The sequence below is a fragment of the Lotus japonicus genome, chromosome 1, assembly GCF_012489685.1.
Source record: "Lotus japonicus ecotype B-129 chromosome 1, LjGifu_v1.2".
Taxonomy (NCBI): domain Eukaryota; kingdom Viridiplantae; phylum Streptophyta; class Magnoliopsida; order Fabales; family Fabaceae; genus Lotus; species Lotus japonicus.
In genome coordinates, this window is record NC_080041.1 from 36,773,167 (window position 1) to 36,797,790 (window position 24,624).

At 36.9% G+C, this 24,624-nt stretch overlaps 3 protein-coding genes and 1 pseudogene across 8 annotated transcripts; 1 reads left to right on the forward strand and 3 right to left on the reverse strand.

Moving 5' to 3' along the window:
- Positions 1-1,515: 1,515 nt before the first annotated feature.
- On the reverse strand, positions 1,516-4,279 carry LOC130734593 (LOB domain-containing protein 27-like). The gene is made up of 3 exons (XM_057587075.1): positions 3,443-4,279; positions 2,750-2,900; positions 1,516-1,898 (listed from the first exon to the last, which is right to left on the reverse strand). Exons 1-2 carry the CDS (start codon positions 4,126-4,128, stop codon positions 2,795-2,797), a joined length of 792 nt encoding a protein of 263 aa, XP_057443058.1. The 5' UTR covers positions 4,129-4,279; the 3' UTR covers positions 1,516-1,898; positions 2,750-2,794.
- Positions 4,280-4,390: 111 nt separating this feature from the next.
- LOC130734594 (60S ribosomal protein L7-4-like) lies at positions 4,391-9,026 on the forward strand (annotated as a pseudogene).
- LOC130734376 (uncharacterized) lies at positions 9,001-10,443 on the reverse strand. The gene is made up of 2 exons (XM_057586751.1): positions 10,038-10,443; positions 9,001-9,041 (listed from the first exon to the last, which is right to left on the reverse strand). Exons 1-2 carry the CDS (start codon positions 10,441-10,443, stop codon positions 9,001-9,003), a joined length of 447 nt encoding a protein of 148 aa, XP_057442734.1.
- Positions 10,444-14,536: 4,093 nt separating this feature from the next.
- On the reverse strand, positions 14,537-24,410 carry LOC130734595 (uncharacterized). 6 transcript variants are annotated; one of them, XM_057587081.1, is made up of 15 exons: positions 21,619-24,408; positions 21,358-21,486; positions 21,104-21,277; positions 20,965-21,011; positions 20,506-20,821; positions 20,233-20,362; positions 19,930-20,139; positions 18,772-18,876; positions 16,607-16,794; positions 16,287-16,502; positions 15,857-16,147; positions 15,610-15,757; positions 15,365-15,498; positions 14,850-14,936; positions 14,537-14,773 (listed from the first exon to the last, which is right to left on the reverse strand). In XM_057587081.1, the coding sequence occupies exons 1-15, from the start codon at positions 24,208-24,210 to the stop codon at positions 14,687-14,689; spliced, it is 4,854 nt and encodes a 1,617-aa protein (XP_057443064.1). In that variant the 5' UTR covers positions 24,211-24,408; the 3' UTR covers positions 14,537-14,686. The 6 variants fall into 6 exon arrangements, with proteins under 6 accessions (XP_057443064.1, XP_057443062.1, XP_057443061.1 ...); XM_057587079.1 differs by having other exon boundaries at positions 15,857-16,141; positions 21,089-21,277; XM_057587078.1 differs by having other exon boundaries at positions 19,930-20,136; positions 21,089-21,277; positions 21,619-24,407.
- Between the last annotated feature and the right edge of the window lie 214 nt (positions 24,411-24,624).

Genomic DNA, 24,624 nt, shown 5'->3' on the forward strand with positions numbered 1-24,624 from the left:
TGTCATAGCCATGTTTGGCTAAAAACCCCTTTTGCTTTGGGTTCTTTGTAAGACTTTGAATGTTTTAGCTATCAATCCTTTTCTATTCATGATGTTCTGAGTAAACCCTTGAATCTCACTTCTATGCTTTATCTTTCAAGCTTGAATGCATGCTAGCTTCTTACTTTTCTATAATCATAACGATAGTTTGTTATAGAATTGGGACTTGTTGTGAGATTACTCCTTCTATACTTGCTACTAGGAATAGAGGAAGGGTTGGGGTTTGTTGGCCTGATTTGTATGCTTAGTGCTTCTAGCAAATGTTTAGGTTATCAAGGAATTGAACCTATCTTTTGATTAGGAAGGGTTTTCTTTGCGAGGCATCGAAAGATAGCTAACTAGGCTAGAACATCAAGGAGAGACTCGGGATTAATTGAATAGGAAGGTTTGCTAAAACTAAAATAGTTGAACAAGAACCCAAGGCAATCTCATCTCTGTTTTTCAATCGTTTTATTACTTGATTACTTGTCTTTTTACAAACTCAAGAAACAACCAATTATTAAAACTGAATTTTACTTGCTTTTCAACCTTAAACTTGGATCTTAAACTGAATTGCCACACCAATTCCCTGTGGTTCGATAATTTAAAACCCGGAGGTATTCGTACACTTGCGAATTGACCAACAATCAACAATACCTGGATCACATGGCCAGATTCGTGGAAAACATACCAAAAAGCGATGAAATCGTAGATCTCATTGATGACTAGCTTGGTGATGTTGTAATAGTCCAAGTGTAATGTAGCATTGTAATATTAGTATAATATAAAACTGTGACTATCATTATCATTGTCCTTAACTGTTTGAATTTCTGTTTCTGTTTGAGGTTGTCTTACTGTTTCTGTTTTTGTTACTGTCTGTCAAGTTTCTGTTAAAATTCGCACATTGTAAGTGCGTTGTTCACGCACTCTCAGCATACGTTATGATCACTTTTATAAAGTGCGAGGACACTGGCACGTCACTTCTGGTACAAATTAATCGCACCTTGTACATGTGTCAACAATGCACGTACAAGGTGCGTCTACATCGCTCTTGGGCACGTGCGACAAACTCGCTCTCCTAGAGTGTGTTCGAAAGGGTATTTTCGAGTTTCTAGCATTTCATTGGGTCTAAATAGATGTGGGGGGTCCGAATAACAACTTCCTTAGAATTATTGGAGAGAGCAGTATGTTCACTTTTTTGAAACAAAGTTTTCTTGATCTTTTTGGGGTTATACTTTATACGGTGCCCACTAGGGTGCACATTTTATTTTTTGGTCCACCCATGGACCAAGGGTGTTTAAGTAAATTACCATAGATAAATGTTAAAAAGGTGTTAAACCCTAAATATTTCACACCATCCACTATAGCAGATCAGATCTAACCCAATCTATTGATCATGTTCTTGTGCTCCAAACATCTGGAAGTAGAACGAGAAATCTGGATTCAACTTGTAAAGATGAAATATGACCAAACAACATACATATGAATTGGAAGAATCATCATTCATGATTGAACTCAAAACCAAAATACTCGTAATTTACCAGGAAGGAACAAGACAAATCTAATCTGCCCAATTTGATTTGATGTTACAGGGAGGGAGGGAAGCAAACAAGCAAACAGCTAGCTACTAGGCAAGCAAGCAAGCATTCCTCCTATTCATTCATAATCATAAGTTCATAACCATAACCAGTACTAGTTTAGTTTAATTACAAATTAAATTCACTTGACGACACAGGCGGCGGGGTTTTCGTCACTACCACTGCTGTGGCTGCCTCTGTTCCAGCGGAGAAGGAGCATTTCCATTTCATCATTTTTGTGGATGTGGATGAGTTCTTGTGTTCGATCACATGTTGTGGCTCATGAACAATGATGCTTCTTCCCTGTTCCATTTCACCCAAATACCAATATTTCATATTAATTAATGGTAATCATTAAAATAAGAAAGCAGAGGATTAGCTGTAGCGTACACCCCTCACATAATATGTATTCGGATACAATCATTCTTCTTATCTGTTCCAATAAAATTTGCAGAGGGATCTGGAATTGGTTCATGAGGCATAACAATTATCACATTTTTGTTTTTCTAAAATAAAAGAAAGAATATTACATTTTTACCCTTTTATCATCCTTTCAATCCTAGTCGTCCATCTAAGAAATATTCATAAATTCCAAAATCTAACGGTAATTAACAGTGAACCACCGGGTGGTCCACCCTAGTGGACACCTTTATGTTGTTGCACACGTTATCAACTTAACAATTATCCTTTCATTATAAAATTTAGTCTGTGAAATATTGACACATTCAAAATGTCGACTAATGGAAACAATAGATTATTCAAACAATTAATCAAGTTGGTTGACGTAGTTATTTAGCACTTTCTCCCTTAAATAAGTTGTTATGGGTTTTGAAATGGAAAAAAAAAAACTCATTGACCAGCTCTCAACTGCTTAGTGCCTTGACCGTGGAGTAAATGATCAGTCTAACAGATTTGTAGTGGCCTTTGCGGTACCTTGATTAAGGAAAAAAAAAAAGAGTATTCAAACAATTAACCAAATGTCACTGCACTTAAATTTAAACTGCTTTTGGATTAAGATATTAAGGATAACATCATTAAGGTTCAAATTGTGTTCGTCTCGCATGTATGTAAATTGATAGACAATGGAAATAATGTACTACAATTCAAGAAAATAAGAATCCAAAAAGGAAACGAGAATGGAAAATAAAATACACCTCTTTTTGTTCAAGGGAAGGGGGAGGGAACAACTCATTGATCAGCTAGCTAACACTTGTAAGGCTGAAGCATGCAGCAGCATTCTTCAATTCATTCTCAGCAACATGCTCAATGCATTTTCGCGTATCTTTTAGTGATTCTTCTGAAGTACTGCAAGAAAATGTACATGATCAAAATACATATATAGAAATTTTTGCTTTCTAAATAAAAGGTTCTACAAAATTTTTGAAGGAACATTTCAAGACTAGCATGCCATAAGCCTCAATAAGCTGCAGGAATCAAACTTGAAAATCTCTAAGCTCACACGTTTTGCTTCTTGAGGTCATGATTTTCATTATATTGAAATTTATTCTTGATAAAAAATTTGATTGCATACATCGATCCCTTCTATGTTCCTTTTTGAGTAATTTATGTGGTATACTACTCTCAATCTTAATAAAAAATAATAGGTATGAAATCTATTTGTTTAGTTATCTAGACTATGAGTTCAAAAAAAAGTTATCTAGACTATATATGTTTGGATACTCATTGTCACCTATGTAAAAAGGCATTAACTTCACTTCTAGATTAACATTATAAAAAAAAACTATTCTTATGAATTGGGATATAAACCCACTCACATTGCACTCAGATCCCATTCCAATGCGCACATACACACGTTATATTTATTCAAAAAATGATCAATGTAATACCTTGATTCATAAGACTCCTTGGAACAGATATATGATTGTCTGTCGTCAATTGTGTCAAAAAACGGATTCATCTCATCATAATTCTCAACAACTTCTTCTTGGATTGAAAGAAGTTGTGTTGTAACCAATTGCTTTTGCCCAGACATGGAATTGCTATTGTGATCATTTGCCCACAATGGATTTGTGACATTAATATCCTTGGAATCCATGATGCATGAGTTGTTGTAGGCCACACAATTGCTATTGGAGTAAGATTGTTGCTGGAGGGAATTAGCACATGGTGTCATTCCCAATTCTAACGGAGAAGTAACATCTTCAAGAATAGACTGCTGATGATGTTGTTGCTGACACATCTCGAGGTGGTGACGAAGAAGAAGAAGCTCTTCTTCCATTTGCCATATCTGGTACCTAACCCGGTTTATTGCTTCGCAGCAACCGTGAACCGGGTATTTTTCCCTGTAATTTGCCTGAGCAATGAGAGAGTCCATGGCTATTCCCTTTTGACAAGGTTCTACTTGGTTTAATATCTTGACAATGTTGCTCACTCCAAATAACTTGTGGCAATTCATGAACAATTTGGGTTGGTCTGCTGGAAAGTATGGAGCAAGAGGGCACTCTGGGGTACACTTTCTCCTCTGGTGTTTGCATGCTGCACATGCTAGGGTTACTCCACCCTTAAGGGTCATGGTTAAATCCAGAATGATAAATGCATGAAGAAATTCTAGACTATCGATCGAGGCAATTGTAATTAATTAGTTATGAAATTGGCTGCATTATTGTGATGGTGTGATGATCAGAACTGAGTTAGTTAATATCCGGATATGGTGGGTGTGGAAAAGACTGAGTAAAAGATGAGATTTAATTTCATGTATGGATAGTTTGGTAAAGTTAAATATTATTCTCCAAAGATGAAATCTCAGCCGTCTATTCATCTGTAGTCACATTCTTCTCTTTCTTGGGCTTACTTTTTGATTCTTCACAAGACAACCTTTCGTATTTTCAATCGTTCGTTTCTGAAAAGCTGAAAGGGAAAAGAGAGAGGCACTTGAAGGAGAAATTAATTGTGGAGCCTTGCCCTCCATCTATTATGTCTTTTCGGTTTGGTTGGAGGGATGAAGGAAGATGAGAGAAGCGGAGGGGAGGCGACTATAATAGAGGCTCTACGGAAGATATGCGCCGGTTAGAGAGCCTCTTCTCTCAATGAAGATTCTGTTTTCACAGTCTGAACTTTGGAATTAGGAGATACTGAACCGTCTTCCACCCGGTATGAACGTCTGATTTTCCTCCTTATTGCTTCTCTTGATTTCACCCCATTTATTCCGAATTCCAATCATTTAGTTGTTCTGATCCCTTCTTTTTGTGACTTTTTCATACTGATCTGTCCCACATTTTTCTTTTTCATTAAGTTACCAGGATACATGCTTCTCATCATCCTCTGCTCCGGTAAGAACCATCATTTGTTTTCCTTCTTTGTGCCTGTTTATTTATATGAATGTTGCCCTTCTGATGCGTGCATATCCACTCCTACATTTTCTTATTTTCCTCAATTTTGCAGATTGAGCAAAGAGTTAGTGTTGTGGCTTTGCCAATTGTGAATTTGTGCAAAAGGGGCCAGATGCAGCAATAATGTGTTCCTGATGCTTTTATTTTAGCTTAATATCGTGTGAAGTGGGTGCTGATCTTTTGCCTATAGATATCTCATATCTCTAATACATTGAGAATTTTGCTATAATTGTTTTATATTTTCTCCTCTTGCATGGACAATTGCTGACTTGCTGTGATCATTTATTATTTTTGTTCCGTGGTGGTCTGATATATGGAGCCCTTAATATCTGATGTTTTTATTTTTGAACAACCCTTAATATCTGATGTTGTGTGAGTCTATGCTTGATTGTTGTATTTGCATGACTTACTATGCCCATGTTTATTTGCAGGTATAATCATCAATATTCATTTTTGGTGGATGGCTTCATGCTGTATTTTCAAAATTATCCGAAGGGAATTGATCAATCCTTGACACTTGACATAGTGTGAAATCTGTGGTGGCAAAACATGGCGTAGGGTCATAGTCAAATTGAGCAACATTGAAATGTAAGGTAAAGGGTGGAGTGTTGGCAAGGAGGTCACTTAACCAAGAATATAGAAATGAACTTTGCATATGTATATGAGAACTGTTTAATTGGGGAGGATATGGTGTGGCAAACCTCTTGATTCTGCAATTTAGTAGCATGTCAGATGAAAAAATTTAGTATTTGCATTTGTATATGAATTTTTTTTAATCTTTCATTGTATCCATTATAGGAGATTTTCGATATGTGTGATTATGTTGTTGGGCTAAGGAACTTGGAGAGATAGTTTGGACTCAACTACTGATGTAGGGATAATCAATACAAAATTTTTAGGGAGTTCTCAGGACAACCGTTTCAATTGTAAGTTAGAACTAAAGCCTATTGGGTTACACCTATATTGGAATAGATAAAGGCCAATGGGGATCGCGTAGCCGTCAAGAGGCTCAAGAAAAACAAGGTGCTCCTATTCATGATTCTCTTCTCTTTTCCCATCATTTTTCTTTTAAGATTCAAGGGTTCAATTCTATCTGCGTGTTCTGTTTCATGGATGCCGCCATTTAGATTGCAATTCGTGATGAAATAAACTTTATTCATTTATTTTTTAGTTCTTTCCCCATTAACTCTCCAATTGTGGTTTTGTTTTGGTTAATGGGTTAGGAAGAATTGTGGATTTTTCATTTCAAGAGGCACTGTTCATTTTTTAGTACTGCTATATATGTTTGGAGTTTGAAGTTTGAACTGTTGGGTAATGATCAATTTCTATTTATTTTATGTTTCGTTAATTGTAAAGTGGTTTTTCCAATTCTGAATGATTGCTCCCCACTGCATCTATTATTCCTATGTTGCACTCAATCGGTTTATCCGACCCCAGCGATGACGACGGGCTCAATATCGGATTGGAGGAGGAGGAGGAGACGATGAGGAAGAGCCTAGCATGGTCGAGGGAGATCTGAAGAGACTCGGTGATGGCGCCCAATCCGACCAGAACACCGGTAAGATCCCTTTCAACTACACCCTATTTCTGCATTTATTATTCACCATTCTTATTTTGGCCACGAATTTTTTTGGATATATGAATCTGTAGTGGAGATTATCAACTACAGATCATGAAAGTTATAAAAAACCATTTATAGCCTTTTCAGCTTCAAGAAATCACAGTTGCTACGAGCCAATTCTTAGTGGATTAACTTCAAACGTTAGTGGAAAGTCTTCTCCTTTTTCATATTAGACAAATATATATTAAGCTACTATTACTTATTAGACATTTATTTATATGATTATATGATTCTTTTTGACAAATTTTTCCATTATAGATTTCATTTGGAAAGTCACTAAAATATTGGTCATGTTATATATATCTTTGCTGCATAGATTATTAGCCTTTAATTAGAAAGAGTCCTAGGAGGTTAGTTCTATTTTTTCAGGTTAGTCCTATATAGAAACTCAATCACACAAGAACTAAAGTGATGTTGAAATGAGATTCTAAACAAAAATTCTTACCACTTCATAATATACCTTTATTATATTGATATTTAATCATTGTGGCTTCTGTTTTGATTACTATGTTTAGCCACTTAAACGGGAGTTACGGTTAGAAATAAATTCACTTTTAATTAGAAAATGAATGGTCATGAGTTATTATGCATTAAGGAGCATTAAGTATGTTTAAGGGCCACCATTATTTTGTTATCTAACCATTAAGCATTAGCTTTATCTATTTAGTATTTTTAATTGAGGTGTTGTGTATTGGTTATAAATTACTATTTTAATAAATGGAGTATCATCTCATGTAACATATGTGTAGGATGAATGAATGAAGTGAAAAAAGCTCTAGAGCATAGAATTCCTGGTATCACTGTCACAGTGAATCCTAAAAAGTTATGCTCTGTGTTAATGTATTGTTTGATAATCAATATTTATATCCACCTAAGAAATCAAATGTAATATTTGAGGCATCATTTTGCATTTTCGATGAGACTAGACCTTTAAAATATTTTTTAAATTTTAAGGAGGGTTTCTTTGAAATCCGCCAAGAAGGAGGCGAGAGGTTCATCAGCCTCTTGGTAAATCCTATGATCTTATCTTATAAATTTTCAAGATTGAACATCGGAGGTTATCATGTTAAATTACGAACAGTTTTCCATTTTTACAAGTAAGCAATTTCTGAGTGTGTTTGAAAACAGTCCCTGATTTTAATGTTGTGATTTGAGAACAACTTCAAAGAAAGTCATGCTTTCCTGGAGTTATCATAGAGACATGGAAGGATGCAAAAACTGAAAAGTGATTGGTCTATGGCATGACTTTTGTTAGGGTTGTTGTAATTCTTCAGCCATCACTATTTTGATAAGCTATGTTGATGTTATTTGACGAGGACTGGTCCAAATCAATTTTTAATTTCTTAGTGCTGACCTTGAGAGCAGTTGAACGTGAAACAATAGTAGCATCAAGTGTACAAATTATTTTGGGACTCAGTCATTCAAGGGTCATTTATTCTAGGTAAGTTCTTCTTTACTATGTGAAATGCATATACATATTCCATAGTAAAGTTATATGAACATCTAAGTTAAAAACCTCTTCTTGGCTCATATTGTTTACCATTATTGATCAAACTCTCTTTGCAGGTAGGACATTGCGTTGAAGAAGTAGAAGAGGTGAAGGCATCTATTCCAGAGTCTGCCCCGGAAAAGCATAAGTGGGTAGAGGAATGTGCCTTGGTGAAAAAGTAGGAGCTTGAAGCTGCTAAGAAGAAAAGAGCTGAGAGCTGTAAGCTGGCCACAACAAGGTTAAGCAGTATGCCAAGGAGTGCAATGAGCAGAAAAAGTAATTGATTCGATTGAAATGTAAGGGAAAGTTGAAAAGTTGATTTTATGTTGATCCTGATGCTAAGCTCTTATTTATTATTCGCATCCATGGGATTAATCCCCTGCATCCTAAGACAAGGAGGATCTTGCAACTGTTGAGATTGAGACAGATTTTTAATGGTGTATTTCTTAAAGTTAGCAAATCAACAATGAACATGTTGCGAAGTTGAGCCCAAATCTGTAGAGTGCAAGTATGGAAAGTATAACTATCTCTGTTATTGTTTCACCTTCAAGCAGAGAACTGCCCTGATTGATAACTCTGTTATTGGGGAGGCTCTGGGTAAGTATGGAATTATGAGACCTTATCCATGGGATCCTCACTGTTGGGCTAGGCAAACAACCTTCCTTTGGCCATTTAAGGTCAAGGTTCCTTTGGGATGATTGAAGAAGGAGAGGAGCTACTATGTTGAAGAAGGTGATGCCATAATCAGGGGGAATTATGTCAATGAGCTAACCAGTGCATGAATTAAGCAGTGACAATGTTCAGTGATTAGTTAAGGCTAATCAATCTTTCATAGGTTTTAGAACAAGATCATGCATTTTCATATTTGAAATTTTGGGAATAGCAGTGTAAAACTTAGTGGTTACATATTATGACTTCATATTATGTTTCCCCATTTATTTTCTTTTATTTCAGAAAAATCATCACAGCAATCATTATTCTCAATGCTGTAGATGCAAAAAAATATGTTACTTAACATAACCCTCAATCGAGGATTTCAGTAAAAAAAAAAAAAAACCTGCAAATTTCTGTTTTTCTATATCTGAAATTTATTTTATTCTTTTCATTCATAATTATTTTTTAATAAACATAGCAAAAATTACACAGATTTTTAACGAATTCACGTGATAAACAAAAATGAATACAAAAGATAAAATAAAAAATAGCAACTAAAAAAACAAAAACAAACATACACTACCAAAAAAATTCTTACAAACTTATGATTTCTTATATCTAAAATAAATTTTGTTCTTTCAATTTTTTTTTTGGTACATCGAAATTTTTTTTGTTCTTTTAATCAGTAAAATATCTTTAAATTAATAACACAAAAAACAAAATAAATATCCCCGTGCATCGCACGGGTCAAAAGTACTAGTATTTCATAAAAACTAAGGCAAAATACTTCATTCTCACCTCACGTTCTCTTATATCTCAATTTCACTCATTTTCCTTTCCTATCTCTATCTTCTTTCCTTATCACATTATCTATCATATATATTAGGCTTAATACATCAAAATGCCCCTAAAATTTTAAAGGGATTCAGTTCTAGGGCATGTAAAATTTTCGCATCAAATTAGGTCCCTAAGAAATTTTTTTTAATTCAATTAAGGCCAAATGCTGCCAGACCTCAATTTTGCCATAGTCATTAATTACACGTGGCTTTTATAATTTTTTTAATTAAAAAAAAAAAAAAAAATTCCAACTCAATTATTTAATCAGAAAAAAATAAAATAAAAAATTTAATAAAAATATAATCTAATAATCCTTTAACTAAACAATCTAATAATCTAAATAATAAACTAACCTAATAATCTAATTAAACCCTTTCATCCCCAAATTGAACCCAATTACAAATCTTCCCCATCCCCAAATTGAACCCAGACAAGAAACCAAGCTCTCCTTCCTCCTCCATCACCAAGAACAACATTCAATCTCAAAAAACCTTCCTCCTCAGCCGCCTCAGCAGCAACAACTATGCAGAGGAACTGGCGGAGGTTGCTACTTTCGGCTCTAACGACGTGTGCTGGGAACGTGGTTTGATTGTGGGAGAGTTTGAGCGATGTGAGGAGGCGCAAGGGGTGGCGGGAGATTTGGAGGAGAAGCGCGTCGAGCTCACCGTGGAAGCGCGTGAGGTCGAGGGAGGTGAGATTGGGGAACCGGTGGAAGAGGTGGGGAAGTAAGGGGAGTGGGTGGTCGTGGATGGCGAGGGAGAATTGGAGGCGGTTAGTGATGGAGAGGAATTGCTTGGAGACGAGGGAGACAGGCTCCAAGTACTGCTGCTGCGGCTGATTCAGTAATGTGAAGATATATTCCCAGCACTCCTCCGGTAAGTATGTATCTGCTGACATTGTTTTCGTGAAGGGGAACGAACTCACAATTGGCATTCACAATTAGATCAGAGGGTTCTATATAGGCGCAGTAGGTTGCTTCAATTTTTAGGGCTCCCAAACTTTTTTAAAATTGTATATGTGATAAGAAAAAAAAATGAGATAAATGAGAGATATATACGATTATTATGTGGAAAGAAAGTAAGAAAGAACTTTCAGAAAAAGAAAGTAAGAAAGATATAATAAAATAAGAGTTTAATGGATATGCACTGACAGTGTAAAATAGTTTTACACAGTCATCCAATTAAAGTATGCCACATAGGAGAGATAACTACATTTGACTTTAATTTTAATTAAAAGAATAAGATATTTTCTGATTTGGCAGAATTCAATTGGATGTCTGTGTAAAGCTATTTTACACTGTCAGTGCATATCCATTAAACTCATAAAATAAATGGGTGGAATATGAGATGGAAGAGATAGTGGGGGGTAAAAACTATAATCGTCCCTGAACTTTGAGCGAGTTTTGAAAACCGTCCCTCGCCGAAAACTTATATAAAAACCATCCTCAGACATTTAAAAACAAATTTGACTCGTCCCTCCGTCTGCCTCAGGTCTAGCAATCGATGACTTGGCTGTCCACATCAATTAATGAGACCCGACGTGGATTTTTTTTATATAATCGTCCTTGTACTTTGAGCGAGTTTTGAAAACCACCCCTTACCGGAAAATTATCTGAAAACGATCCACGAGCTATTGAAAATAATTTCAACCCATCCATTCGGCCGCTTCAGGTCCGACCAGTTCCTTACGTGGTTGTCCACTTCAATTAATGAGGATTACATGTCTTTTTTCTTTAATTTAAAATATGTCATAATTATCTGAATTAACACAATTAACCCTAAACCAAATTAACCCTAAATCCCTAGTTTCCCCCCTAATTAGCTCTAAACAACAAAATCAACATATTATCCATTCTGTTTGAGCTTATGTCCGAAACACATCCCTCTCCTTTGCATTCACCATCATCGTTTGAACCCTTCGAAGAACTGGGTAAGGTGATTTCAAGAACTAAGGACGAAGTAGGCAACGAAGAACACGAAGAACACCGAGGCTGCGACGAAGAACTGGGAAGGAAGCTTGTGAGGTTTGTTCTCAATCCTTCTCGTTTAACCATTGAAAGTTAGAGTTTTTGTTGTTGAGAGGGTGTTGAATACGAATTGCGAGCAGCATGTGTTGTTGTTGTTGGTTTTGTGAGTTGTGTGCTGTTGTTCTTGGTTTCTATTTTGGAGTTGAATCGGATTGTTTCTACCTTGTTTCTATTTTAGGGTTTCGTTTGTTCGAATTGACAGTGTGCGATTTGTGTTTAGTGATGCTTGAAACTTGAAATTTGCTTGAAATTATGCATGCTTGTTCATCACCATGTGTTGCTTGTTCATGTCCTGTGTTGCTGTGCATTTTGTAGGATGAGTTGAAATTATTTTCAATAGTCTGAGGATGGTTTTCAGATAATTTTTTAGCGAGGGATGGTTTTCAAAACTCGCTCAAAGTGCAGGGACGATTATATGTTTTAGCCCAATTGACGTGGACAGCCACGTAAGGAGCTGGCCGGACCTGAGGCGGCCAGAGGGATGGGTTGAAATTATTTTTAATAGTCTGAGGATGGTTTTCAGATAATTTTCCGGCGAGGGACGGTTTTCAAAACTCGCTCAAAGTACAGGGACGATTATAGATTTTAACCCCTTATTTTTCTATTACTCTTTAAATATGTATTTGAGACTACATTTAAATCTTTTTATGTGTCATTAGTCTTGATTTTAATTTTATATTACTAGTTTGTTAGATCATTTACCACATCAGCAAATTACATCGACATATGTTTTCTTAGCGTAACAAAAAAAAAAAAGACTTTGGAATACTTTTTAGTGATTAATTTCAAGGTACTGACGGTGTAAAAAGTTTTACACTGTCATTCAATCACATTATTTCATTTTCTATTTTAAATATCATTAAATTCAAAAGTAATAATAAGCTAACAAAATGGAGGGATATGATTGCATGATTGTGTAAAACTTATTTACAGTATCGGTGCATATAAATTAATCTCTATTTTTTAATATAATAATAGCAGATAATTGTGATAATTTTATCTCAAAAATTGGGTGGGGGGTAACTCACTTGGTTGAGCTAAGGGTAGAAATAGGTGTTAGAGATGGAGGTCCAGGGTTCGACCTTGAGTAAGAACATTTGTAATTACTAACAACTAACCACTAACATTTGCCTATAAAAAAAATTTATCTCAAAAATTAATAATTAAGAATAAAATAATCATAATATTTTTAAGGTTAAAAATGACATAAGAATCCAAAATTGAAGAAAATGAAAAGTAAATTTTAAAGGTTATTAAAATAAATTATAATTATTTTTCAAATGCTCATGTATATTAATTAGTGCTTATAAAAAAATGTATATTAATGAGTGTGTTTTTTACTATTTGTGTTCATATATATTTATTGCTAATAAAAAATATTTTGCTTTATGTATTTTAATTTCATTTTGGCTCCCTCAATTTTATTTTTTCCATGATCCTCCCCGCTATTGAGGATGGTCCCTAAGGATGTTCTCATACCCGTGTATACTTCATGGCCGGGCCGACGAATTTGTGATATTCAACCTATGCCTGTAAGCACTAACCTAGAGAGCCCCCTGCAATATCAGCCAAACGAACACTTTATGGAGCCTTAATTTTCCAAATCGTCCTCCATCCATGATTACCAACATCATCCAAACTAACTAGCACATTGACAACATAGCTAAACTATAAGCATCAGCTCTATAGAAGCCTTTTGAACGTGGTTTCCAGATCCAAATATCCGCCAATATGTCATTAATAATGAGAATCGCCTTAACCTGTCATGAACAAACTGCGGAAGAGAAGTGGATAACAGCTCTAGCTTCCACTCCCCATCATGAATATGTGTGATAGCTAAGTGCTAATTATCCGACTAGGGAATCCTTCCATGTAAGCCTGTGGAACCTAGGTTGAGGTTTTTTTTAGTGATATAACATAATCATCCGAGGAAGTAGCACAAATGGGTTGCATCAAAGTTACAAGCGAGAGGGTGTCAATGTTTACCAGAAATTCCTTTCGAACACAAGTATACAGCATAAAAAAAGGAAACGGTGTAATGAAAATAAAAATATTCGGTAAACTCAAACTGCAACGAGATCACAGCCTCTGGATGCAGCATTACACACCTTCAGAACATACATGGAACAACGAAATATAATAACACATCTAAATAAGTGAAGTATAATAATAATCCACCTTAATTGTCAGCAATATAGGACACAATTTACCAGAACCCCTGTTTTTCTCTCACTAATTCTACTATTATCAATCTGTAACTAAAGCTATTTGATACTATAATTTCATTTAGCTCAGCTTGTGCGGATTACGGATAGTGTAACCACCCCTCCCCAAACCCGAAGTGGGAAGTCAAAAAAGAATACAATGATACGGATACAACGGATGCAAGTTCCTCACAATTTACAGGCATCATGAAAGAGGGGACACTTGCATCTAGTAAATCAAAAGATCAGCACACAAAACACCTTGTTCATCCGTATTGACCATTGTACATGAGCTATACATATCTTCTCTAAGTATCTGTTTTTTTTTTTTTTCATTCTATTTTTTGTGGGGGTTGAGTTCAGAAGAGGGGAAAAAACTGTAACAACTAACAACCCTCCTGCAAAAGGTATGTGTTTTCGCCAACAATTAGCAATTATCTCCATCATAAAACAGCCTAAGGTCTTCACACAGCTTGCAAACCTCAACTGATTGTGGTGCTTTTTTCCTCATCCAAAACCATTGGATGGATCCAATAAATGAGATATTCTGAAAATAGACCAATTGTGATGAGCAATGCTCAGTACCATACACCATGATCCGGGCTCTTCAATGTCAAATTTCATCCACTGAGTCACAAAATGATTTGGATATGATTCTCCCCAGAGAACCAGTTTTACTGTTAAAACTGTGAATGTGAATTGTTTCACAAATTTTAAATGTATATCCCAACTGAGAACGCATAGCAAAATTTGTTGACATCACTGAAACTTGCTTTGATTTCCAAAGCCACATGTGTAAGCAGAAATGCATCTGCATAAACAAGGCCTTACCATAAACCAGTTGGATGCCAAAGTGTCAAACTCAATGTTCTTCAGTCCAGTAAATGATGTTATCAGTTCAGCCAGAAAACTAATTTACAGCTTCAAAAAACAGAACCTGGGGTTGTAAATGCCCTCGTTTACACATTTGAAGAACATCAGTCCATCCACCAATTATCTGGACATTGAAGGAAAACGTTGAACAAAGCAAGAAGTACAAAACAAATTTTCTTTTGTTCAAAGATTATACTCACCTTGACAGTCTTATCATCATACATAATCCATTGTTCATGGTCATGGCTATATGCAAAGCAATGATAATGCTGCCCATAGTAGCAAACCTACAAGTTTGAATAAAATAAATTAGGCACATAAAGAGCATGAAAAAAATGGCATAGCAGAGCATCATTGAACCAGTAATTTAATGTAGAACTCTCACTCCATCATCTGAAAAATGGCTACTTATCAAACAAAACAACACAAAATTAGGGTGATTTATAAAGCTCGTGAAGTAAAATACTAAATTAGGGTGGAGTGCAGGTTTTGCAGAGAGAAAAAAGCAGCGAAGAAATATGAAATTTGAATGCCTAAAGCTGCTGGATTGTGCATAAAATCTACTATTGAAAAAAATTAACTATGAAGTTTTACGCTGCATGTATCCCCTTCTGTCACAAAAGGTATGTCTCACCTCTCAGACAAACACAACAAACAATACATGTAAAACATTAACATTCAATAAATAATATAATAATATCATTCGAATAGATACCACGGAAACCAAGCTATGGGTGCTTTTAGGATCTAAACCCCGATAAAGGACACTAATATCCATCTCAGTGCTCAGGGCTTCAACAGTTGCTGTTATATCATCAGCACTCTCACATGAATTTTGCCAACCTAGAACTGCAAATTCCAAAAATGCAGAAGGTCAAGAGAAGGAGCTACCCCAAAACACACACGCACACAAAAAAACAACCAAAAAGAACAACATTCCACGTGTAACTACTGAGCCACCTGTCATAAAAACATGTGGTGGAGTTGAAAGAAAGTGATGAATGTAGTTGAGCTTGCCACAACCACCAACTTCTGGATCACAAGCCAGCTGATCGTTCATCTCCACTAAATTCAAAAGCTCATCAAAGGAGCTTTCAGCACACATAACCTGGAAAGTTAAGAAGGGACATAGCTAAGGTACTGAACAAGGTTTCCAGAAGCTAAAAAATATTAAATCTATAAATTGTTAAATGTTAAAACAAAATACCCTTCGTAAAGATACCTTCATTGTCCGAAGGGCATTGGTATTTATATTGTGAAAGAAGGAAGTATACTTCAAGTGCCTGGACTCAAGACCACAGTGATAGCAATTCATTCGTTCAAAAATATCCATTCCAAATAGTGAATGTACTATACAATTACGGTTTGTACAATCCCAAGATCCCATGCAGCTGCTTTCCACTGATTCGATATCAGAAACACTTGAACTACAAGTAAATGCTAGGTGGAGGCAGTCAAATAACACTGCCAGTACTTCAGAAGCATCATTCATCTGAGACTGTCAAATGTAAGTGTATTAGTCACATTGTCCACAAAAAAATGTTTTACCACTTTCCCATAATGCATGGATATGTTGACAAAAGTCAAGTTAAAATAATTTTACAGTGAGTGAAACAAACCTAAGTGAATGAAGTTACCTCCTGGAAAAAGTTACTATCTGGATATAGATTGTTTAGAGCTATCCTCAGGGAAGTAGGTGCTACTGCTTCTCTCTTGGAATCCTTTGATGCAACATCCATGGCAGTAAAGATGTCATACAGTGCACAGATAACACAAGGATTGCCCACATGATCATGCTCTGATCTTGATCTTCCAAGAAATTCCTTCCTAAAGCGGCTTAAATGCCACAATGACTGAATTTGTACAGAGACTAGTTATTTCACTATGGAAAGTGATACATCAAATGAAAAAAGGTAGAGCAGCTGCTATTTTAACAAAACTGAGTTGGAAAACCAACCTGTATAATAACATTGAGAAAACAATTATATTCACCTACTTCATTCTTCAGCCCAGTACCAATAATTCCATTCACATTCTCAGCTGTTTCTTCCACCAATGGAAAACCCACACTATCCACTTCTAAAGCACTCTGAGGCTTGTTCAAACTGGAAACTGAAGGCACTTTCCTATGTGCTTGATGTGTGTCTAAAAAACATCAATTATTACAAGGTTAGAGAGTCATCAATGTTTCCATAATTCTTCAACGAGATGAACCCAGAATTGCTTTATGACGCAGTTGGAATATATATTAAATTTAATTGAAGCCAAACTGGAAATATTTGCTCTAACAGTCAGGATTTGGTCACTAGTTTATGCACAATCAAGTCTTACTTGTAACCCATATAAGTTAAGCAACAGTAATGTTTCATAGCTAGAAAAATGGCAATAGGAAAAGAATATATTATACAAATACAACTCATTGTACTTGATACCATTTATTAAAAGAAGTCTTTCCAAGTGCAGGTAAACAGAGACGGAACCAGAAAATAATGGTCAGGAGAATGAAAATTTAACACATTAAGAAAAATCAACGACTAATAGTAGAAGGTAGTTTAAATATTTTAAGGGGGCAGATATAACGTTTGAATACATATTAAGGAAAAAAATTCTCTTCTGTGGGTGTGACCGCCTCATTTCTTAAAGTGCAGGATAGGGCACATTTATATATATACACACCAGGCTTGTTAATAGCGCGCTATAGCGGCGCAATAGCCTGTAGCGTAGCGCCCTGGGGGTTCAGAGTGACTCCACTATTCACCGCTATTTGCCACTATAGCGCCGCAATAGCGCTCGAAATAGCATTTTTTGGGCTTGCCGCTACACTACGCTATCCGCCATTAACAACCCCGATACACACACACACACACACAAAACTAATATACATCTATAACATCAAATATACAATGGATTGGCTCAGTGACTTGGATCAGGGCCATGCAGTGTTGTTAGTTGCGGATGGCGGGTTATGGCGGAAAGCTGAAATCCCGCCATAAATGACAAATAATGGAGGAGTATGGTGGCCATATGGCGGGGATATATGCTATGGAAGAAAGCCAACAAACCGCCACGAGAAACCGCCATGGCATGGCCATAGCAGATATTTGACAACACTAGGGCCATGCCAAAGTTAGCTCCCTACTCGATTTATTGAAATTAAAGTACAAACTAGTTAGTAGTCCCTAATCCATGCAGTGCACAAGTTTTAAATTATATTTTAATACATTTTAAACTAATAGTTAAATAATTTTTAATATGTATATAAATTATATTTAAGTATAATATGCATAGATAAATACTATAAAGTTATATTTTAGTTTGTTGATTTAAAAAAAACAAAACCGTAAAATTATGCTTATGAGTTAAATTTGTATTTTCAACATTGAATTGATAGGGACAACAGAAAATAATATATTTCATTTGAATTATATACGCAGATACTTAATTTGAATTCGAATTCAATACACTGATATTAAGAGATAATTCATTTGAATGTAAATTCAATATGCCAATGTTTTATAGTTTTTTTTGAAATTAATGTTTTATAGTTTGGAAAAGAAAAATACTTTTCAAAAAAGAATGTGGTAGAAACTCATTTGAATTTTAATTCCAAAAATGAAAAAAAAGAATAAAAATAAGAGAACCGATGTGACAGTTTTTAAAATATCACGTGGTTGCATGTGGAAAAGAGTTTTGTGGTTATCTCATCTCATCTTCAAAAATAAGAATTGTCATTCAATGTATAGGTTGGGATTGCCATTTTTTTACGCTAGTTATGGATGCCTACACCCTTCCATGAAAATAATAAAAATAATCTGAATTGTTATCCATCATGATGTAACTGAATATGCAATTGATGAAGCTCATACCCTACATAATCCTGGTCCTACGCTGTGGATCTTATCAAATATCCAAAATACGGTACAGATTTCATAGCTTTAGATTTAGCAAAGAAGGCAACAGTGGGATTCAACAGAAACAGAAAACGAGAAAGGAATATCAGAGAAATAGGCATTCACTACCCCATGAAAGTAAGGTTATATAGAAATCAGCATAATAAAACACATTGAATGCATACGATAATTGTAACAAGTCAAAATATTAAGAGACTGGTAAACAGTATACCTAGACTTTGGCGTACTGCTAATTTAAGATCAGCTTGGAATCTTTCCTCCTCATCATCTTTAAGTTCCACCACTTTCACCATCTTTGATCCATAGTCTCCCGAAACTGATAGCAAATCAAAGCATCAATATGTTTCATATTTCCGAAAATATCTTCATAAAATACCTTTAATTAAAATATTTAGATATTAACCTGAATTTAATTTCAATGTCACACAATAAAGTTCGGATATTTACTAATGGAGGTAAAAGGCAAACTACAAGGTCGGTGTAGAGGTATTGAAACCACAGTTCTAACACTTGAAAAATGAATGATACAAACCAACTAAAGCTCAAACCTCAAATTGTAAGATATGATGTAGCCTCCAAAGCACGGGCACGTCAAACATGGAGGCGTACACGTACCAAGTAAGCGTCGGTACGTCCCGGTATGTACCCAAAAGTAATTTCAAACAAAAATACAAAGGTACTTCTGGAACGTTTTGTGAACTCATTGGATATTCTTTGGGTACTTTCTGGATACTTTTGCGTTAAACTGTGTCGTTTCATAAAACACATTCGCACCACACATCACACATACACATTCACATTAGCAGAGTGGTGCAAAGAAACATCAAGGTGGTGTAAATAGCAGTGTCACGTAAGCAAACTCCAACTAATTTTGGACGGCAACTTAACGGCTGGACCCAATTTCCACAAATAGCGACTTGAGGGACGAAAATCGCTTGTTTTAAACATAAGAGAGTCAAATCACACAATTGTGATAGATTAGCGGCCAAACATGCAGTTAAGTCTTAAGAATATGCATTCAAATAGTGACTCAGATCACGAATGCTATTTTAATGTATACTCTGTTTCTATCTTTTAAAAAATTTGATCATATTTATATATAGTTTTTTATTTCATTATTTATATACACTAAACCTGTACCTAGGATTTTAAAAATTCTCATATCATGTACCCATATCCGTACCCAGTACCGTATCTGTGCATCCTAGCATATATAGCACGGAAATGACCTTGACAAGAGAAATACTTCCACAAGGACTCATTAAATATTTAAATTTAGTGCATTAATGTACGCTAATTGTCAGTGAAATCTATAGAGTACCATGAACTAGCAGCCAGAGATGGGCAAGCTGGCAAGATTAGAACTAACCATTATTAGCGTCTTGGTTGTTGTGGACTTTAGCCTTCTCTCTGAAGTGATTGTCAGTATGTGTAACCTCATTCTCTTTTTCCATTCCAATAGATTCCAAATTTCCATTTACTAATCTAGAAGAATTCTTATGTCGCCTATGATTTTTTCCTACAGGACGATCAGGAAAGCGAAGACCATTCTCCGTAACTATTCCATTAGCCAAATCTGCTGGGGAATAAAGAGAATGACGAGAACATCAAGCAAGGAAAATAAAATACATAAATACTACATTTTAAGACACATTTGAAAATGATTACCAACCTTGCCTATCTTTTGAATGATGCATACAAAGATTCTTTTGGGCAGCTAAATCAGGTGAAGATTTAATTGGTACCATGGATCCATTTGTTTTGGTAATAAGCACGCCATCCGTATTGCTAGGGCACTGTACCTGAAAAAGTATGCAAGTTCAGAGGTGTATTTCCTGCAAAAGGCCTCAAAGGTCCAAGTTCCCAGCAACAATAACTTATTGACTACCAACCAGAAATCTTCTTCTCTTATAGAAATAGGACAAACTCAAAAAGAGATTCATACCAGCATAGGTGGTCTTATGTGTTCATTTACACCTCGGACATCAACATCCGCCCTCAATTCATAATCTTGAGTTCTGTCTGCCAGTTTCTCTAAATATGTCCCAGATGATTTCTTTTGTTGCCCAGCAAGGTGCCTCTGTTTAGCTTCATTTTCTATCCTCCGCTGAAATTCCAAAGTTTCTTCAAGTTTTTTTTCCTCCTTTTCGAGCTCAATTTTACGTCTAAATTCCTCTTCTTGTGGATCCAAGTCATCACCTTTCATTGAAACAACCATCTCAGAGTCTAGATAGTTGCTATCAGATGAAACTGGATAGGAACTGCAGCAGAAGCACATCAAAACCATTCATGAGAAGTCACCATGTCTCCAAAAGACTAGATAATAATAATAATAATAATAATAATAATAATAATAATAATAACAACAACATGAAAAGATCTAAGAACAGAAACATATACTGACTCAGGAATTGCAGTTTGAAGCAAGAGCTGCTCATGACCACGTGAAGCCTGCAAGAAAGAAAAATATCAGTCAGTTGTGAGGAATAAGCCCCAGTATGAATCAATTCAATATGCACGATGGTCACATTTAAATCTCTTGCTTTTCTATGATCTTTATTCTTCTTCCTGTCTTTTGTCTTCTCCAAATGTCTTGTGTTCTCACTTCCCCCTTTAACAATCTTCTTAGAATCAAGAGCAAGTTCAGCCAAAAAAGCTTCTCTTGCAGCATCAGATTTCTCTGTCGCATCTTTCTCTGCCAAATCTTCCAAAAGAGCCTAAACAAACAAAAGAAAGGCACATATAGTTAAACGAAAGGTGAGGCAGCAGTGCAAGTTTCAGCAGTTTGGATACAAACCCTTAGGTATGACTTCACTAGAGGCAATAATATCACTCGATAATCATAAGCAGAAATAGGCCCAAGTTTGAGTTCCAATTTCTGCATCTCTGTAACTTTTTTCATTATTCGTGCATCAATTTTGCTAAGCTGCATAGTAAATGAGCACGTCAGAACATCAAGAAACAAGGTCAATCTTGCATTTGTCATATGGTAGAGCTGTGACAATATTTATTATCAAAAAACAAAGAAGGAAAGAAAGAAAGAAGTGTTATTGCTGACCTCTATAGATAAGTGCTCCTTCAGTTTCTGAACAGCAATTTCTACACAGCTATCCATTCGATGCAAATACTCTTTCGTTCTCCACTCATCTTCTTCACCAGATTCCAAATCACGTAAATTAGAAGTTACATTAGCATAAGCTTCCTCATACCCAAATCGATTAACTTTAATTGCTTCTGCTTCTTGCAGAACACTTGCAATAGCATCTGCTTCAAACCTATTGCTAACATACATCGCCTCATTCTCACTCTCAATGAGCTCATCTCTCCTCTTTTTTAGGACAGACTCATAGCTTTGCTGGACGAATCCACCAACATTCTCCCTCCTATTACCTTCTTCAAGACAAAGATCCTCTACTTCTTGCAAAGCTTCCTTATAACTTAAACGATCATACTTCTTCTCACAGAGGCTCTGTAGGTGATAAAACTCCTTGTCGAGCATCTGGACAATGTCTATTCCGTGATGGCTTCTATCTTCTCTTGTGCGCATCCATGATATCAATTGATCCCCACTAGGTGAACCTGAAAATATCCATGATAGCAAAGCATCGGTATTGTGTGAAACCCCATTAGTAGAAGTCGGGGCAGATGCGTCATCCAATACAATCCCCTGAGCTCTACCAAGAGTGACTTGTGTTGGTAGTGAACACTCATCAAGTAGGAGGCATGATGCATCTCCATTGAGAACAATCTTCTCTTTGATCTCAGGAACTTCACTGGCATTGTGCAAATCATCCATGGGACTATTACTTTTGTCAGTGTAGATACCCAAACCACAAGCATAAGATACTTCCTGTAAAAATTGGAGCATCTTCTTGAGCTGGGCCGCTCTCAGAAAACAAATGCACATAGGTGTTTGGTCCACACCATAGTTTAGGAGTTGAGAACCGCCAATAAGACCCTGTATCTCATCCACCGTAAATTGTATGACCTTGCTAAGATGATTAGCAGCAAGACATTTGTGCCTAATAAGCACCTCAAATACTGCACGAATTTTCCCTAGCAGTTTTGCACGTTCAGAGTCATTGGATATAGGCCAACTATCAGCGAAGTTACATGTTATAGACCCTTCGGCTTCAACACCACCTCTAATATCATTTTCCTCACTTTTACAATAGTCAGTATTTTCTGTTGTACAGTTGTGAACACTATAATTTGTACTTCCTTCATCATCGTAAATGTCACTTGCGTCTTCAAAACAATCAATGTACCCGTCTCTAGGACGACCCAAGTAAGAATCATAATGTGATGAAGAATCTCTGAATTTTTCTCTATTTACAATCATTTCTATAGCTGCAGCCACATCCACAGGCTTCCAAGAACAATTAAGAATCATCTCAATCCATTCACTACCAACATTTTGGGGCAAAAGCCTCTGCATTTTGGGGGCGAGATTCCCCATATGTTCCTGCACAACGTGCCGCCCATGAGCTTCTGCACTCGGCAACTTCTCCCCACAACAGTAGCAAAGCCAGAACTTCCAAGTTCTATTAACCTCAGCATAGGACAAAGCCTCGGACAAAACCTCCTTTGGCAAAGGATCCTTCAAAGACCCAAAGTGTGACTTGAGATCACAAACTTTAACCCTAAGCAACCCCATCTTCATATCCAAACTCATCCCATTCCAATAGGAGCGCACCAAACCCTCCCTCTCAGCCGAAGACCCATTGTTTCTAGCATGTCCATACTTTCTTCTATTACCAGAAGAGTATGTATCCACTGCCCTTTCATGAGTTCCATCCCTATCATCCTGAGATTGCGGCGGCGGCGGCTCAGACTTGTTGTGCTGCAACAACCTCGCAGCCGCAACTCGAACTTCGATTTCTTTCCTCCTCTCTTCAGGGGACTTGATCACCTTCTTGATCTCATTCCCCCTTCTAGCCTGAACCTGCCTCTCATCCACTGGTTCCTCACTGGTCCTACCAATCGGAATCAACCGAAACCTGTCCTCCCCATTGCCCAATGTCTTCATCCAGCACGAAAATGAAGCAATGTTGGCCTTCTGAATCAGCTGCCGAAGCTCACTCTGCACGTGAGCCACACGCGCCTCCGCCGTCTGTATCTTCTGCTGGCTCTCCTCCTGCAAACTCTCCTTCGCCGGGTCGTTAGGGGTTTCCACCGCCAATGCCCTCTCACACACATGCGCCACCTCCTCATACTCGCCGCCATCGCTCGCGGTATCATAGAGCGAGCTCGCGTAGAAATGCGCGAACTCGATCGAATTCGGCGAGAGCTCAACCGCTTTCTTCCCGCAGTCGACGGCGTTCTTCAGGTACCTCTGCTTCGCGTTCGGGTCGTCCATAACCTCCGCGACTTTGACACACACCGTGCCGTGGACGCGGTGGAGGAACGCCGAGTGAGGCGAATTCTCGTGGCGGGAGCAGCAATCCTTCATCAGCTTCAGAGCACGAGCGTTGTTGCCGCGCCGGAGAGCAGTTAGGGCTCGCTCGCACTCCGCTTTGATCGCGGAGCGCGGCACAGCGGCGGATTGAGAAGTAACGATTCTGATAGCTTCATCGGAAACCGCGTTCGGGTCGGTTGTGGTGGCCGGCGGCGGCTGTTTGGAGCGAGGATTTCGCTTTTTGTTCACCATCTAAGCAGTATCACATGCGTATGTATATGAGGGGGTGGTGCGGTGGCGGCGGTGACCGTGACGGAGAATGATCGGCGGCGAGAACGGTGGTGATAGTGGAGAATGGGAAATGTGAATAGACACCCTAACCCCACACTCACGGTCTCACTCTACACCAAACAACGCACACCAACACTTGTGACTGTGAGTGTGAATATAGGAGTAATAAATAATTATTTATTCAGCAATATTGTGAAATTTGATGGAAAAATGAGCAGTTTTGATTCGAGTCAAATGTTGTGATTTTGTTCTTTTTCCGTTATCCAATTTGGATCCTACGGGTGAGGATTGTTGCTTATAAAATAAAACGGGTTTGTGGATAGGGAAATTATCAATTTAGGCCCGATTTGTACAGCAAAATGGTAACAATACCCG